At 34.2% G+C, this 19,808-nt stretch overlaps 1 protein-coding gene across 2 annotated transcripts in view; it reads right to left on the bottom strand.

Annotated features, from left to right (window-relative positions):
• KIFAP3 (kinesin associated protein 3) overlaps positions 1 to 19,808 on the bottom strand; it is a 165,123-nt gene that overhangs the window by 102,147 nt on the left and 43,168 nt on the right. For both annotated transcript variants that reach the window (XM_073804570.1, XM_019918423.3), the window contains exons 6-9: positions 16,430 to 16,529; positions 15,060 to 15,184; positions 12,780 to 12,878; positions 7,612 to 7,790 (exon numbers count right to left, since the gene is read on the bottom strand). In XM_073804570.1, coding sequence (XP_073660671.1) covers positions 7,612 to 7,790; positions 12,780 to 12,878; positions 15,060 to 15,184; positions 16,430 to 16,529 — 503 coding nt within the window. The remainder of the gene's footprint in view (positions 1 to 7,611; positions 7,791 to 12,779; positions 12,879 to 15,059; positions 15,185 to 16,429; positions 16,530 to 19,808) is intronic.

The raw sequence follows: 19,808 nt of genomic DNA, 5'->3' as shown, positions 1-19,808 counted from the left end.
TTTTTTAAATGGTAAATTGACAAACCAACAACAATTTTTCCTTCAGACCTGTGTCTATACTCCATGGCCACACTGCAGTCATATCCTAGAGCTCTTTATTAAAAAGTACAAGTCCATCTCCAAAGACTCTTTAACTTTGGTTCTCCCTTTCTCTTAGTTTAGTCTTCCAAGCAGGCTGCAGGATTCATTCGTTAACTTCACACAATAATTTCCACAGAGGCCAGGGACAAATATTTGTCACATGTATGTAAAACTGTAATTCTTACAGTAGCTTCTTTGATTACAGTGTATAACTTCTTTTCCAGCTTTATTTATTTATCCATTCAAAAAAATATTTCTTAATTTAAGCCCTGGGTATATTTTGGTGAACAAGAAAGAAATGGTTCCTGTCTTCATGGAGCTTATATTCTAGAGAGCATGAAATACAGTTAAAAAACCAAAACAACCGTCTCACACACAATTATACAGTTATCTAATTGTAACTGTATAAATTGTGATATTATATGTGAGAAATAAACAGAGTACCATGAGAGAATATAAGGAGTAAACCTGATATAATCTCAGTGTGAGGAGCTGTCAAGGAAGGCTTCTCTGAGGAAGAACAACGTACTGGATGAACAGAAATTAGCTAACGTTAATTGAAGAGGCAGAGGAAAGAGCTGTCTAGATGGAAAAAACAGCAGTGTACAAAGGCCCCGAAGTAACATGGAAAATATAACATTCGAGAAGCTCTTTAAAAACTGTCATTCTGACTACAAAGTAGAGAATATATTGGAAGAAGGCGAAAACAGAAGTAGTCAGATTAACTAAAATGCCATGCAATTAGTCAGATAGAGGCATTAGTGATTAAGAAAAGTAAGCAGAATCTCAAACTTCCTCTAAGGATGTAAAAATCTGGAAAGGATATGGTTCCCACTCTAACTGCAAGAAAAATCCAAATACAAAATCATAACTTAAAAAAAAAACCCAGAGAGCTGAGGTTGCACGGAAATCAAAAAAACCAGAGAGCTGAGGTTGCCTGAAATATAAGGAAAATAGGCACCCCCAAGGAGATAAGGGTCATGAGCACTGGTTTATATGGAGCAGAGCACTGGAGAGAAAGCTGCCACAGAAGTTGCTAGGAAGACTGCACAAAAACTTTTAAACAAGTAGCTAAAGGCCAAATGTGAAGTAGCCTGAGACTGTAGAACTCTGAAGCTACAGATGTTCAGGGAGTTTGCAACCACTTGCAAGCTCTTTTCCAAGGACCTTATCAGAGGGTCACAAGAAAAACTGGGGATAGGACAGGAGATGGAAGAAAACTTCCCCTCAGTGGCATGGGTCTGGGGCACAGCTGCCACGGGGGAGAAGGCATAAAATCCTGTCTGGATCTTTTTCTCCCATTTCCCCTAAAAAAAAAAAAAAAAAAAAAAAAAAAAAAGACTTAAGCCTCTTGGGGAAGTATGGCAAATCCTGTCACATCTGAAGCATAGGTGAAGACCCACTGCAGCTGGGGCAAGGAAACAGAGAAAAATTCCTGAGAGGTGTTGACAGGATGACTTAGGAAGCCCCATTGCTGAAAACCATGGACACAGGATAAGCCTAAGACCAGCCTGAAACTAAATTAGAACAATGGAAAAAGTCTCTTTTCTTAACCCCTCCCTGCCCCTGGCACCAGATTAGCAAAAGCCAAGTGACAAATAACAGCAGTATATTACTGGGGGAGAGTTAAAATGAGGAGAAAGCCTCTTTGAGTCACAGGCACGCTAGGAAAGCCTGAAATAGAGGGTGGAACATGAACAATGAGAAAAATCCTCTGACCATCAATACTCTACCAAAGACAAAGAAACGCTAGATGAATTTGAAGCTAATGGTGCCTGGAGGATAACCAAATATAGCTAAACTCTTGACAAAAATGACTTAATCCCCCCCTACATTAAAGACCTAAAATAAAGGTCTGTCCATTTCCATACATAAATAATATTTATCTCACTCTACTAATCTACACATAATATCTAGCTTTCAACAAAAAATTATGATACATGAAAGAGCAAGAAAATAACCCATTGATAGGAGATAAGGCAATCAACAGAACCAGATTCAGATATGACTTGTATAATTACTAGACAGAGAATTTAAAATAACTATGATTAATATGTTAAAGGCTCTATTGGAAAAGATGAAAAACACATGTAAACACAGATAATCTCACAGAAAAAAATGATACCAAAAGAATTAAATTTTAAAACACACAACACACATAATACGAAGATGAAGGAAAACTTCAAAGGGCTCATTAGTAGACTTGATATAGCTAATGCCAGGATTAGTAAACCCAGAGGTAGGTCAATAGAAATTTTCCAAACTGAACCCCACCCCACCCCCCAAAAAAATAAAAACGAGAAGAACAAAACACAGCAACACAGCATTCAAGAGCCATGAGACAATACCAAATGGATTAACATGTGTAACTGGAAGCCAGTAGAAGAGAGGCAGAAAGAGACAAAAGGAATACCTGAAAAGATAATGGCTAAGGATTTTCCAAGAACAATGAAGGACATCAAAAACACAGATACATGCTCAAAGAACCCCAAGTAGAATACAACACACACATGCACTTGTGTGCCTGGCCATATTCAACCTTCGAAAATCAAAGATAAAATCTTGGAAGCAGGCAGAAAATAAAAGACTCACTATATATAGAGGACAAAAGATAAGAATGACATCAGACTTTTTATCAAAAACTATGCAACCCAGAAAATAATGCAGAGATATTTATGAAGTATGTCAACTTAGAATTCTATATTCAGTGAAAATATCCTCCCAAAATCAAATATGAAACCAAAAGCTGGTTCTTTGAAAATATTAATAATACTGATAAACCACTAACCTATTAAAAAAGAGAGAGAAAGAGAGAAAAACAAATTACCAATATCAGTAATGCAACAGAAAAAGTCACTTCAGACCTTTGGACTCTGAAGATATAAGAAGGAAAAAGTACAAAAAATTTTACACCTATACATTTGACAACACTGATGAAATGGAAAAACTACTTGAAAGATACAAACTGCAAAGCTACCACTCAAAAATAAACAGATAACCTGAATAGTCTTATAGGTATTAAAGAAATTCAAAGAAAGAAAACTCTACCTCCAGATGACTTTTTTACTGGTGAATTCTATTAAACAATTAAGTAGAAATAACACCAATTCTACACAAACCCTTCCAAAAAAATTGAAGAGGGAATACTTCCCAACTCATTCTATGAGGTCAGACTTACCCTAATAGTAAAACCAGACCAAGGCATCATAAGGAAACTATAAACTAGTAATCCCTCATAAACACAGACACAAAAATTTTTAACAATATATTAGCTAATCAAATCTAGCAATATATAAAAAGGCAATATATCATGACCAAGTTGTGTTTACCTGCTGAATGCAAGAATGGCTTAACATTTGAAAGTCAACCAATACAATTCACTACATTAACAGTCTAAAGAAGAAATACCATGTGATTATCTCAATTGATGCAGAAAAGGCATTTGACAGAATCCAACTACCATTCCTGATAAAAATTCTCAGCAAACTAGAACAGAACTTACTTAAACCAATGAAGTATCTATAAAAAAAACTATATTAAATTACATTTAATAGTAAAAGACATTGTTTTCTTCCTAAAACCAGTAACAAGGCTGGGATGTCAAGTCACAGCATTCCTTTTTAACATCATACTAGAGGGCCTAGCCAGTACAGTAAGACCAAAAAAAAGGCAAAAGAAAAGAAATAAAAAGTATATAGCTAAGAATAGACAAAATAAAACTTTCTATTTACAAGTAATATAATTGTCTACTTAGAAAATCCCAAGTAAAAAAATGAATTTAGCAAGGTCACAGGACATAAGGTCAATATACAAAATTCAACTGTATATCTATGTACTATCATTCAACAACAGGAAACTGATTCTTTTTTAAAAGCTACCATTACAATGGTAGAACACTTAAGTATAAATCTAACAAAATATGTGCAAAATACATATGCTTAAAACTATGAAATGATGAAAGAAATCAAGAAACACCTAAATAAATGGAGAGTTATACCATGTTCATGTATCGGAAACTTCAATACGGTCAATATACTGTATCCTGCCAATAGATTCAATGCAATCTTAATCAAGATTCCAGGATATTTTGTTAAAGAAATAGACTAGTTGATTCTAAATATATGGAAAGATAAAGAATTTGAAATAGCCTGAATAATTCTGAAAAACAGCAACAACATTTGAGGGTTCACACTACCTTATTTCAAGATTATAAAGCTACAGTAATCACGACAAAAATGTATCAGCGAAAGCATAGAAACATAGGTTAATGGAACAGAAAAGAGTCCAAAAATAAAACCACACATACATAGCCAACTGATTTTCAACAAAAACAGTACAAAGGCAATTTCAATATGGTGCAAAGGCAATTCAGTGGAGAAAGTATAGTCTCTTCAACAAATGGTGCAGGAACAATTGGAAATCCATATTCAAAACATGGATATTGATCTATACATTGCACCATCTGCAAAATTCACTAAAAATGGATGGATCACAGACTAAAACAAAAACAACAACACCACAAACCCTACAAAACTCCTCGAAAAACACACAGGAAGAAATCTTTGTGACCTTGAGTTAAGAAAAGATTTCAAAAAAACAAAAATAAAAAACAAAAAAAAAGAAAAGATTTCTTAGATATAACACCAAAATACAATCTATTAAAATTTTTTTTGATATACTTGATTTCATAACAATTAAAACCTTTTGCTCTTCATGGAAAATGAAAACACAAGCCACAGAAAAGTAGTAAATACTTGGAAACATAACTGATAAAAGACTTATATTCAAAATACAAAAACAAGTCTCAAAACTTAATAAGAAAATAAGCAACCCAAGGAATATATATCCTCTCTGTTGTTCTTAAATTCATATTCTAATATGACTTATTCCCTTTTAATCATATTGTATTTACATAAAAAATATGAAAACTCAATTTAAATAATTAATTGAAAGATTTTTTATGCAAAGTAAACTTCCTTTAAAATATATAACTCTAAAAAGCAAGGTCAGTATTAGTTCATTATAACAGTAAAATGAACACTTTATTTAAATAAATAATACAACCTCACAAATGGATCAGTCATCCCTCCCCTCCATCCCTCTTAAATAAAAATGCCACAGGCTTCATCTGTTACTAATTATATTAAGTAATATTTTTCTTTCAAAACAGCAACAGTACACACTGGTGGTTATGGCAAACTTAATAAAGTAACTTGGAGAGTTTTTTTTTTTTTTAATTTGTATTTCCATTGCAAAGAATGGAATGTAAAACATGTAGCCCAATCAGATAGTTAAACACTAGACACAGTCTTCTAATCATGTTTCTGGCTGATAAAAGCCCAATGCCCAAAGCTAAATTTAGTCATTGTCTCAACATGCAAAACCCTCTTAATTTTATGTCTCTAAAATGGAGTTTATAGTTAATTAGTACTTTTATTACAAGTTCTCTACAAAGTGACAGTTTATCAAACTGACAAGCAAATTTATTTCAACCTTTAAGTAATTATTTTTCAGTGTTTCTGAAAGCCAACATTTAAAAATTGCTTATACTTAGTCTTGCTAAAAATCTTTTTTAAAAAAAACAATATAAAATAAAAACAAAAATAAATTTTGCCTTGGAGGCAGAGAAAAGGAGTAGGAAGCCGAATCCTGGAGATATTTCCTTGAGCAAATTACTTAACCTCTCTAATCCTCTGTTACTTCATCTGTAAAACTAGGAGTTAATCTACAAAATGTAAACATAGAGATAAGGTCCAGCTGAGCTCTAAAAATCCTAATTCTATACAACACCCTTAAATAAAATGAATTCTTTTCCACAATAAAAGATGAAATTCATAACATCTACCCTAAAAACCCTGCCAATCAAATTATTCTTATGACCTTGGATGAATTACCTTTTCTGAACCTGTTTTTCCTCCCCAATAAAAACTGAGGTTTGATGAGACAATTTATATTCTATTTTCTGAATCTATGATTTTACCAGAAAATAATTTTTAATTATGTACCTGAGATCAGTTTTGACAGAATAAACACATAAGAAGAGTATTATCTAAATACAAATCTAAGCAATGCACAGTAGACACATGCTTATGGCAAATCAATTTGAATTTTGCAAACCTAATAAAGGTGAACTTATTCTAAACACATAAATGGAAGAATATATTTCAACTTACAGCAAGGAGAAGCGACTACTTAGCCACACTCTAACTATACTCAGGAGTATATATATCACCATGTCATATTATTCTTGAATATAAGATTGATAAAAACAAAAACATGTTTTTGATTAAGTAAATTCAATCTTAAAAGAGTATCAGACACAGTGATCATCAATAATCATCAAAACTAATGATGAAAATGACACATACTAAATATCTGTGGATAAAATAAAATTTCATGTATTCCAAGTATCAGAATTCAAGGCACTTATTAAATCTAATTAATCAGTCTCAGGTTTTCAAAGAGCATGCCATATTGTTCAATAAGCATAAGCTACTTCCTAGCTCATTAGATTTTAAAAGAAGGAAAAAGAACAGGTAGAAATACTATATATTTAGACTATCTGAAGGAGAATCCACTTATACCAATAATACACAGTCACATAATGACTTGTATTAACATGCAGTTCTAAAATAGTTTCCAATGGAGTTAAAGCCAATGATCCAATAATTCCATTTTGAGAAATCTATCCTAAGAAAATAAACAGAAATACAGACAAAGATGCATGTACAAATGTGTCCACTGAAGTCTTATTTATAATAGCTAAAATTATGAACAACTTAAGTATCTGAAGGTAAGGTATGCTTAATGTATGATCTATTTAATATAACACTGTGCTTACAAAGACTTTTTAATGACATGGAAAAAAGCAGATTTTTTTATTCCATCTCTCTATATTTCTATATTATACATATTTTTCAGCTGGAGAAATAATATATGATCAATTTGTACTATTTCTCAAAGACAACTGCATCAACACAATGTAAGATGGCAAATAGGAACCTACTGTAATGATTCAAACAAGAAATGAAGAGTGTATAAATAAAGAGGGCATGAACTAACACAATGGCACTGGGAATAGAAAGAACAGATAGCTTCAAGAGATACTTAAGCAGAATCAACAGGTTGCAGCTACCAATTGGAATAATAAATGAGAAACAGATTGGGCTAAACTGTAATTCCACACAATAATACCAGAAATGCAGGAGAAAAGTACCTTAGGGGAAAATAATAAGGCCAGATGACTCTGAAACACAATCTAAAGTTAAAATTACTTTCTATATATTATGTTTAATATGGAAAGATTCATTCTGTACAATATATTAGGAAAATATTTTTATCCAGAAAACTTTAATTATCTGGATAATTAACTAATATGAAATATATTTCTTAATGAAGCCACTTAAGTGAGTTACTGCCATTGTAAAATTTTCATTTAGAATTATCTCAGTAGGGGGATAATGTGTTTACTTTTTATCAAAATATTCTAACTCAAAAATGGTGAACATGGGCTGTTTCAATGTAAGTTACCATATCATTTTTATTCTCCATAAAAATGCTGAGTTTCTTCAAAAATGACACAACTAGAATAAGCAGCTCAAAATTGTCCCGATCAAGAGCCTTCACCAGCATGTGAACTATGTTCTTGTTCCTCATCTTCAGCTCTGTACGTGTATCCTCAGCAAGATTCAGAAGCAAATAAAGAGCAACTAGGAAAGTAAAATAAATGAGAGTTAAATAACTGGCATATTGAATCAACAATTTAATAAATCATTTCTACCCATTAAAGTAACAGATGTAGAAGATAGTATATTATCTTGAAAATTTTAACTAATTTATTCATTAGAAAACTATTATTATTGATATATATGCTATATGAAACAAAACATATATAAAATAATATTATGATGCTGAGAAAGACACAATAACCAAAATAAGTCAATGATTCCTACCCTCTTGGAGCTAAGAGGTTAATTGTAATCAAATGTCAATTCAACGTATATGTTAGCAAATAATAAAACAGGCAAGCATGTAGAAAACAAGGTAAAATTTCAACAATTAGGGGCTGCTGTGCTAAAAAATGTAGAGTACAGCTAGAGCTGAATTTAAGGATACTAAAACCTATTTTTCATATTCAAAATGAGTTTTTGATAGTCTACAGAAAACGGCCATATGAAATTCAGTAAAATAACTGTTACACTAACCAAAGTTGAGGCCACTGTCTACTAGTTCTAAGTAAAATTTCTTTTAGATACTGGTAATAAAAATGCTTACATTTTCACAAGAAACTCATTTAATTGTTCCCTTTTGACAATGAGATTATGTAACAGATAATGTTTTCCATTTGGCCTTGACTGACAGGAAGCTTCAGAGTTAAACCTGAAAGTTTTCTGTCAGAATTACATAGAATATTATGGCCAATATAGTCTTTTTGCTCTCCTATTGTCTTGATTTTGCTCAATTTTTTTAGTATTTCATTTTATGTACTCTTATAAACCATCTCTAAACCTTTATGAAAAATATATATGCATACATATAAACTTTTATTTAACAAATATTTGAAATGGAAAAGCAATTCTCACTAATTAAGTACCTACTATATGCCAGGCACTGTACTAGTTGATATATAAACAGTAACCCATTTTAAGACAATTTTACGAGGCAAGAAATACTATAAAAATTTTTACAGATGGGGAACCCCAGATTCAGAGAAGTTAAATACCTTGCCCTAGCCACACAGCAAGAAAACCCACCAGAAACCAAAGCTCACACATTTACACTATTGCACCATGCTGACTTTCCATGCAAGGCACTAATGAAAGGTTTTAAAGTTGTGTTGGAAAAGCATATAGTAGACTTCTTCTTGCAACCAAGACAGATGTAGTGGGTTGAATAGTGTTCTCCTCAAATTTCCATCCACCCAGAACCTAGGAATTCGAAGTAATTTGGAAACAGGGTCTTTGCAGATATAACTAGTTAGGATGAGGTCATAATAGATTAACGTAGTCCTTGAAACCAATGACTGGGGTCCTCATAAGAAGAGAGAACATAACTGACAGATGCAGTGGGAAGGCCATGTGAAGATGTGGGCAGAGAATGAACAGATGCAGCCACAGCCAAGAAACACGAAGGACTGCCAGAAGCCACCAAATGCTAGCAAGAGCCGAGGAAAGATTCTTCTCTAGAGTCTTCAGGGGCAGCATGGCCCTGCTGAAATCTTGATTTTGGCTTTCTAGCCTCCAGAACTGTGAAATTTCTATTGTTTTAAATCACCCAGTTTGCAGTACTTTGTTTTGGCAACTCTGGGAAATTAATACATAAGAGGAGCAGGGACCAGATTGGAAACCCTCACCAGAAACAATAACAACAACAACAAAAAGACTAAAATAAGGGTTTTCAGGACACTGAGCACCAGATGATGACGGATAGTTATCCCAGAGAGATAAGAAACAAATGACCTGGCCCATGATTGGCCCAGAATACTGTCTTGAGAGATTCCAGGTCATGAAACAGATAAGGAAAAATCCCAGAAGAACCCCAAATGTATCATAAGGTTTATAACAGATAGATATATATATATAAACCTCATGGTAACGACAAACCAAAAATCTATAATAGATAACACACACAAAAAAGACAAAGGAATCCAAACATAACACTAAAGGTAGACATCAAATCACAAGGGAAGAGAGCAAAAGAAGGGACCATAAAAGGACTGTTAAAAAAAAAAAACCCAAAACAATGAACAAAATAGCAAAAAGTACATACGTATCAATATACTTTAAGTGTAAATGGACTAAAAGCTCCAATCAAGGCACAGAGTGGCTGACTGGATACAAAAACAAGACCCATGCATATGGTGCCTATAAGAGAATCACTTCAGATCTAAAGCCACAAACCGACTGAAAATGAGAGGATGTTAAAAGGTATTCCATGCAAATGGAAACAAAAAGAAAAATGGGGTAGCAATACTTATATCAGACAAATAGACTTTAAACCAAAGACTGTAACTAGAGAAAAAGAAGGACATTACATAATGATAAAGGGATCACTCCAAAAAGAAAATACAACAATTTAAAATATATATGTACGTGGAAACAAAAAGACCCCGAATAGCCAAAACAATATCTCCAGCTTTGTTCTTTACAAAGAACAGAGCTGGAGATACCACGCTCTCTGATTTCAAACTATACTACAAAGCCACAGTAATCAAAACAGTATGGTATGGCACAAAAAGAGACACATAGATCAATGGAACAGAATAGAGAGTACAGGAATAAACTCACATTTACATGGTCAATCTACAACAATGGAGGCAAGAAGAATATACAATGGCTAAAAGACAGCTTCTTCAATAAATAGTGTTGGGAAAATTAGACAGCTACATGCAAAAGAATGAAACTGGACGACTACTTTTTCACATCATATACAAAAATAAACTCAAAATGGATTAAAGCCTTAAACGTAAGACCTGAAGCCATAAAACTCCTAGAAGAAAACATAGGCAGTATGCTCTCTGACATCAACCTTAGCAATAATTTTTCTCCTCAGGCAAGGGAAACAAAAGTAAATCAAACAAATTGGACTACATCAAACTAAAAAACTTTTACACAGCAAAGGAAGCTAGCTATCAACAAAATGAAAAAGCAGCCTACAGAATGAGAGAAGATATTTGCATATGATATATCCAATAAGGGGTTAATATCCAAAATACACAAAGAACTCACACAACTCAACATCGAAAAATCAAACAACTCAATTAAAAAATGGGCAGAGGATCCGAATAGAAATTTTTCCAAAGAAGACGTACAGATGGCCAACAGACACATGAAAATGCTCAACATCACTAATCATCAAATGCAAATCAATACTACCCTGAGATAACACCTCACACCTGTCAGAATGGCTATTATCAAAAAGACAAGAGATAGGGCTTCCCTGGTGGCACAGTGGTTGAGAATCTGCCTGCTAATGCAGGGGACACGGGTTTGAGCCCTGGTCTGGGAGGATCCCACATGCCACGGAGCAACTAGGCCCATGAGCCACAACTACTGAGCCTGCGCGTCTGGAGCCTGTGCTCCGCAACAAGAAAGGCTGCGACAGTGAGAGGCCCATGCACCACGATGAAGAGTGGCCCCCGCTTGCCACAACTAGAGAAAGCCTTCGCACAGAAATGAAAACCCAACACAGCAAAAATAAATAAATTAATAAACTCCTACCCCCAACATCTTCTTTAAAAATAAAAAAAAAGACAAGAGATAAATGCTGGCAAAATGTGGAGAAAAGGCAACCCTTGGTGTACTGCTGACAGGAATATAAACTGGTACAGCCACTCTGGAAAACAGTATGGTGGTTCCTCAAAAAGTTAAAAACAGAACTACCATATGACCCAGCAATCCTACTTCTGGGTATATATCCAAAGGAAATAAAACCATGATCTCAAAGAGATATCTGCACCCCCATGTTCACTCCAGCATTATTCATAATAGTTAAGATGTGGAAGCAACCTAAGTGTCTATACATGGATGAATGGATAAAGTAGATGTGATGTATAATTTATATAAAATATTATATAAAATATATAACATATATTACTTATACATTATATATAATATATATAAAATAGAACATTACTTGTTTATTAAAAAGGACGATATTCTGACATTTGCCACAATAAAGATGGATCTTGAGGGCATTATGCTAAATGAAATAAGTCAGATGGAGGAAGACAAATGCTATATGTTCTCACTTATATGCTTATATGTGGAATCTAAAAACGCTGAGCTCACAGAAACAAGGAGTAGATTGATGGCTACCAGACACTGGGTTGTGGGGGAAATGGGGAGATGGTGGTCAAAGAGTACAAACTTTCAGTTATAAGATGAGTAAGTTCCAGGATCTAATATACAGCGTGGTGACTACAGGTAAAAATACTGTACTGTATACTTGAATGGTGCTATGACAGATCTTAAATGTTCTCACCATAACAACAACAAAATGGTAATTATGTGAGGAGAAGGATTTGTTAAGTAATCTTATTGTGGTAAACATTCTGGAACATATACTTGTATCAAACCATTACACTGTATACCTTAAACTTACACAGTGCTATATATCAATTATATCTCAATAAAGCTGGGGGAAAAAATCAATAGTCAGCTACAGAGCAGGAATTGAATGCACACTTAAAAGTCCCACATCATTCTTACTCACGACATAAGATTTTGCATCCTATCAATGACTGAGAAACCATACTATTGAACTGTTAAATCTCTCAACAAACCCCAGAAAGAGGAGACTATTTTTTATTAAAGAGAAATATTTTGAAAAGTTTTTCATCAATTTCCTAGGAAAGCAACAAAATTGTCACCATATAAGATACATATAGCAGGGTTTGAGAGACAAGATTCTTATTATTGAAAAGGTCATACATTGGATTAAAAAATCCTTTCTGATTAATACAATTTCAAGAATGTAATTTATACATTTAAGAGCTGAATGGGGCTTTTTGGTAGAAAGATAGTGGAGTGAAATTTAAAACATCATTATCAATGCTAAAGACAGAAGATTCTGTAGTACATTAAAATTCACAGAACTTTCAATTAGTCTGGTATTAGCTTTATTTATCTGACAAAAATAGAACAAGCTGAATGTGTAGTAAGAACTTTGTTGCATTCTCATTGCTTAGGTATTCATACCTCGTAAGAGCTGTTCCTGTTTTACCACAAGTCCCTGGTATTTTTTAAAGGTTTTTTCATAATCTTTTCTCAAGGTTTGGTTTTCAGGGTCTTCATCAAGTAAACAAGTTAAGGATCATCCATATTCATTGAAGCAAAGAAAATCTAATGAAAAATACTATGAAGAACAGTGCTAATAAATTTTATGTGCAATTTTATCCAGTTATTTTCTGTAACCAATAGTTTAATTAAAATATTATTCCCTGCACAATTGTGTTATAACAAATCTTCTTAACCAAGTGCTCGAGCATGTGCTTGCAGACCTTGGGTGAACACATGTTTAGGCTTCACCAAGTACTTGAATCCTCAGAAATTGTAGGTAAATATTTTAGGTATGTGCACAAGTCTCTAACTTTCACCAGATTAAAAAATAGGTCCATGAATCAAAAAGGTTATAGCCTTAAAGAATGATTTAGTTAATAAGAATAGTGAATTCCACTTCGGACAGATGTCTAGTATATTGAAAGGACGTTGATTATATCTAAAGCTTTTTAGCACCCTCTTCAGACTACATACAAAAAGAGAAATATCCCAAAGTTAGAGAAAAACAAAATTTAAAAATTATATCTTATAGCCCCAAATAGTCCCTTGGACACCTGCAGAAATAACCAATTACTTCAGTATGACTTCAGGATCCCCAAGCGCTCAAAAACATCCCCCTTGTTGAATGTTACTTGCATCACAACACAAGGAAACTTAAGACTTAATAAAATAGAAATATTTTAGGAGAAATGGCCAAAATTCTGATAGATCATTTTTATATTCCTTCAATTATTGTAATCCATTGATTCTGAGACACATTTTTTGCACATCTTAACATCTCCAGAATTTGAATATATCTTATAATCCATGATATGTCATAGTTTTAATTGGAAGCATCTTTCTCCTTTTGTAGTGGTTCATAAATAATGGTGTATCTTACATTCAATGGTGTCTAATATTTATAGGAATATGATATGTCCTAAAAGATCAGTTCTTGTCACCAAGCAATCACAAAGTATAAATTAATGATTGCTAAAAGTCCCATTAGTGGTTCTCTCTGTATCCTGCCCCCTCCTTAGTTTCAATGAATTTTAGGTATATTCAGGAAACTTGGGACTCAAGAAATGACCTGAAGTCTCCAGGATTATTGAGTTGTCCACATGGTTTAAGTCAACACCAATCTAGATGTCGGAAGCTTACAGCACACACAGAAAATGTCTAAACCTATAAAGATCCTAATTAAGAAAAGTCAAATCTGTGTGTGTGTGTGAGGGTGTATTTTTATAGTGCCTTGTGTATTCCACGAAGGGGAGGTAGAAAACATGAGATATTGGGCACAACAGAAATAATATTTTTACTTTTTAAAAGAGATCAATAAATATTGGGTTCAAAAGAAAGTTACCTGTATGACTTGTCATCTGCAAAACATGTCATATTAGACAGATACGAATAAGCCAGGACCTTCAATTTAGAATTAAAGTTGTAGAAGAAATATGACAAATATCTTCATATATAAGAAATGTGATATTGAAGAAAATATCCTTATTCTATATTGCTTCAGTATGCAAGATTAGAATCAAGGGATAGAAGTTATTGGGAAGTAGACTTTAGTACACTAAGCAAAAAACCATTATAATAAATAGAATGTCAAAACACAGAATGAGCTAAATCAATAAGCAGTGACATGATAAAGAAGAGACTAAATAATCGATTTGTAAGGGAAGTTGCAGAAAAGATTCTTGTATTGAAAGGTTAAAACTGATTCTTTTTAAGGTTCCTTTCACAGGTTCTATGCTTCTGCAGGCATCTCGAATTTGTATGTAAGTCCAAAAATACTTTTTTAATAATTAGAAAAATAGAATTTAAAACTATGTTCTTCACCAAATTCACACTCATTCCAATCAAAGTCACCTTATTACACAGAGAAAACCATGTAAGAAACAGTGGTGAGCCAGACTTCAGCTAACTAAAGGATCTTGAGGGACAAAATAGCACAGTCACTTAGAGACTCACCAATTCAGTTATCCAGGACCACTATTATCTATTCCCTCTAGCTTATCACCTAATCAAAGTTGTAAAAAGATTAAAAAGAATATGTAAAACTATATTCATTCTGATAATTTCAATCTTCATCTTAACCTTCAGCGCACACTCTTGCATTTTTTCAAGTAAGGTGAATGACAAACAAAACAAAATCCTCTCCATCCAAAGCTCACAGCAATAGGCAACAGTGGGGTGAAATGCCGCTTCAAAGGATATCAGTTTTCTTCTTCTTAGAAAGTTCTTCTTGCCAAAGCTCATGTCTTTTTAATTCATGATCAATGATATTCATACACAGAGCTCCAATTTTATAGTGAGTGATAAGTCCATGAAACTGAGAAAAGCTTTAAAGAAGAGTTTTTAGTATGTATTTAAAGGAATACATTTTGTGACTTCAGGAAATCTGTTTTGGATAAACACTGGTACAAACAATGTAAAAGAGACTGGATATACGTATTTCAATAAATGAATATGCCCACAGTATACTAGGAAGACTTGAAATTGTGAGATTAAATATATTTTAACACACAACACTTACCTGAAACGTAATTATTTTTAAGTTAGAAATTACACAAAACACATTTTTGTAATTAACCACCATTTTAACTATTCAGATACCCTCAAAATAAAATTTTAGACTACCACCTAACAAAACTAATAATATAACAATACTATTATTGAATAAAACTGATACCAGGAAATAAACTAGTGAAGTATTAGCCATCAGGTTTTACATACATTTCCTAGACAATTTATTCATCCAAGTATTTATTCAGTAAATATTTATTTGCTAATGCTGACACATTTTTAGAACAGAGGCAAGAAATTCCCTAGAATTTCTGAGAAGTGAGAAACTTTTCACAATGTCTCAATAAGTATCCTTCTAAAGAATATATGTGTATAAATAAAATACATGAATACATAACAGGTATGTGTTTGCAAACATATATTGTGTATACACACACACACACAGAGAGTTGACCCTTGGACAATGCAAGGGATAGGGGTGCCAACCCTCTGTATCATCAAAAATGTAAGTATAACATAGTGGGTCCTCCATATCTGCAGTTCTGCATCCACAGTTTCAACTGGGGGACCGTGTAGTATGGTAGTACATACTTAGTGGAAAAAAGGATCAACTGTATATAAAACAGTAACATTTACTGGCACTTACTCTGCGTCAGGCTTTTTTCTTATACCTTCCTGAAGAGGATGCTCCTATTACTATCCACAATTACAGATGAGGAAACTGAGCACAGAAAGGTTAAGTAATGTAACCAAGATCACATGGCTAATATACAGCAGGACTTGGATTCAAAGCCAGAGAGTCCATTTCCAGAGCCCATAACTCTTAAACTCTAAACTATTATATCATCCTACTGTACATGTATATGCATTGGTTAGTGTAGACTGAAAGAAAGACAGAACAACAAAGAGGACAGAGAATCGGAAATAGAAGTTTAGAGGCAGAGCATAGTTAGATACATAAGAACACTGAGAAAACTAGTGATCTACTATCTAAATCAATGACACAGACAGAGAGAAATAGATATAGATCAGTACTTTTATTTCCTAATTTTTACACTTACCTGGAAAAGCAAAAAAAGATGTATATTATGTTTGTAGCTAACTCAACACTTTGCTTCCAGTCTTCTCTGAGGACTCTTGCTAATGCACCAAGGGCAGTTTCTAAAGAAAAAGGGGATGTACAAAAATGATCACTCACCTTGCCTCTGATATAAAGGGTAGTTGGTTTTAAATGTCTACTATCAATAAATAACACAGAGTCATGTACCAAAATGTTCATTGCAGCTCTATTTACAATAGCCCAGAGATGGAAACAACCTAAGTGTCCATCATCCGATGAATGGATAAAGAAGATGTGGCACATATATACAATGGAATATTACTCAGCCATAAAAAGAAACGAAACTGGGCTATTTGTAATGAGGTGGATAGACCTAGAGTCTGTCATACAGAGTGAAGTAAGTCAGAAAGAGAAAGACAAATACCGTATGCTAACACATATATATGGAATTTAAGAAAAAAAAATGTCATGAAAAACCTAGGGGTGAAACAGGAATAAAGACACAGACCTACCAGAGAATGGACTTGAGGATATGGGGAGGTGGGAAGGGTAAGCTGTGACAAAGCGAGAGAGAGGCATGGACATATATACACTACCAAACGTAAGGTAGATAGCTAGTGGGAAGCAGCCGCATAGCACAGGGAGATCAGCTTGCTGCTTTGTGACCGCCTGGAGGGGTGGGATGGGTAGGGTGGGAGGGAGGCAGACACAAGAGGGAAGACATATGGGAACATATGTATATGTATAACTGATTCACTTTGTTATAAAGCAGAAACTAACACACCATTGTAAAGCAATTATACTCCAATAAAGATGTTAAAAATAAATAAATAAATAACAAAGCTAAGATAGAACTGGGACAAAAAGTAGGATGCTTCTTTCCAACACAGAAAGCTATTTTTAAAACTGAAATACTAAAACTCACAACATGCAGCTTTAAGTCTAACTGTAAATAGAAAAATAAAATATGATTTAAATAAAGTAACATAGTAAGTATACTATGGGTGACAATAAAAAAATTTATTTCTTAATTTTCATTTCCACTTGCTACTGCAGTGCCAGTTTTTTTTTAACATCTGATTTAATGTGTTCATGAATAAGTGAAAAACTAGATTAAGTCTAAAAAAATAATGAGCAGTTTAAAGCAGGCTAACACTGACTTCACTAAAGCAAATTAATAATCAAATAAAACTTATACACAGAAAAATAAGTCTAATATTTTAATGTCATGTTAAATTGATGCCAACAGACATAAATAGAGCAAAAAATTTTTAACGAAACTAGCTTTAGGATAGATTGATAAATATCCCTGTTACACCTTTTTCCTGAAAAAGGTAATGAATTGATTAATGAGAATTACTATACATTAAGTAAACATAAAGTAATGAGACTAGTGTCAAATTAGTACTGTTACATAGCTGACTAAATCTTGAAAATCATTAAAAATTAAAATATCTGTGTATTATATAGTGATCATAATTCAACTTTCTATAATAGGCATTGAGGATCTATTGTACTTCGTAGACTGCATTATAAGTATTTATTATGGTAATGAAAGTATTTCATTTATTTGAGCTTTCTGGCCATTCAGATTATGAAACAACAAGAATTCACTATATTACTAATCCACTTAGTGAGGAATTTTTTTATACAAACTTAAAAACACCCTATAATAGCATTTCACAGTATTATTCATATTCATGATACAGAACACTGGTATAATATACGTTTTGAACACAATTATTCTGAAGTCAAATAAATAGGTAATATGCAAAAGCTCTAAAAAAGTCCTACTTAATAAAGAATCTGGTTTAGCTTTGCTTAATCCAGTATTTCCAAAGGCATTCATCCTTATAATCCAGAGGATACAGCATTTCTTAGAATATACTTTGGAAAATGATGTACTATAATGTCACAAATTCAGCATTTTTCTTCTTCACTAAAGAACAGAAAAATGTCTCAATAAAAATACAGCTATAGGAATTATACACAGCAGGTTATGAAGAAATAAACCAAAAGAAAATTACAAAGTTTACAACAGATCAAAATATAACCCAAAATTAATTTATAATTTGAGTGCAATCATAATTAAAATTCTGTTAAGATTTTCTCAGAGAATATAATAAAGTGATCTCAAAACAATATATAAGAAAACATACAAAGACCAGCAACACCACATTAAAAAAAAGAAAACAACAAATTGGAACATTTCTCCTACATACTCTAAAACTCTAGTCAAAGTACAAAACAAAACATAACAACAACAGTATGATATTAGTATGGAAATTATCAAACAGATCAATGGAAAAGAAAAAAGAGCATCAAAACATATCTATGAATATATCAGAACAGTATCTGGCACAGAATAAGCTTTCAAGAAGTATCTATTGAATAAAAAACTGGCCAGCATATAGCAGAAAAACCATTTCAAATCTCTGGGAAAAGGAGGAATATTCAATAACTAAGCTGGGGAGAGACCTCCAAGATGGCAGAAGAGTAAGAAGAGGAGATCACTTTCCTCCCCACAAACACATCAGAAATACATCTACATGTGGAACAACTAACTCCTACAGAACACCTACTAAACGCTGGGAGAAGACCTCGGACCTCCCAAAAGGCAAGAAACCCCCCACGTGCCTGGGTAGGGCAAAAGAAAAAACAGAGACAAAAGAATAGAGACAGGACCTGCACCTCTGGGAGGGAGCTGTGAAGGAAGAAATGTTTCCACACACTAGGAAGCCCCTTCCCTGGTGGAGATGGGGGGTGGCGGGGGGGAAGCTTCAGACCCATGGAGGAGAGCACAGCAACAGGGGTGCAGAGGGCAAAGCGGAGAGATTCCCGCACAGAGGATTGGTGCCGACCAGCACTCACCAGCCCAAGAGGCTTGTCTGCTCACCCGCTGGGGCAGGCGGGGGCTGAGGCTCGGGCTTCGGTTTGATCCCAGGGGTTGGCTGCATGAACACAGCCTGAAGGGGGCTAGTGCGCCACAGCTAGCCGGGAGGGAGTCCAGGAAAAAGTCTGGACCTGCCTAAGTGGCAAGAGACCATTGTTTCGGTGTGTGAGAGGAGAGGGGGTACAGAGCACTGCCTGAACTGTCTCCAGAGACGGCGGCGCGAGCCACGGCTATCAGCACAGACACCAGAGATGGGCATAAAACGTTAAGGCTGCTGCTACAGCCATCAAGAAGCCTGTGTGCAAGCACAGGTCACTCACCACACCTCCCCTCCAGGGAGCCTGTGCAGCCCTCCACTGCCAGGGTCCCGTGATCCAGGGACAACCTCCCCAGGAGAATGCCTCAGGCTGGTGCAACGTGACAGGCTGGTGCAACGTCACGCCAGCCTGTGCAGCCCACAGGCTCAACCTGTATTCTTTACCCCTCC

This window comes from Tursiops truncatus, chromosome 1 (genome assembly GCF_011762595.2).
Source record: "Tursiops truncatus isolate mTurTru1 chromosome 1, mTurTru1.mat.Y, whole genome shotgun sequence".
Lineage (NCBI taxonomy): Eukaryota > Metazoa > Chordata > Mammalia > Artiodactyla > Delphinidae > Tursiops > Tursiops truncatus.
This window is presented reverse-complemented; position numbering and strand designations above follow the sequence as displayed.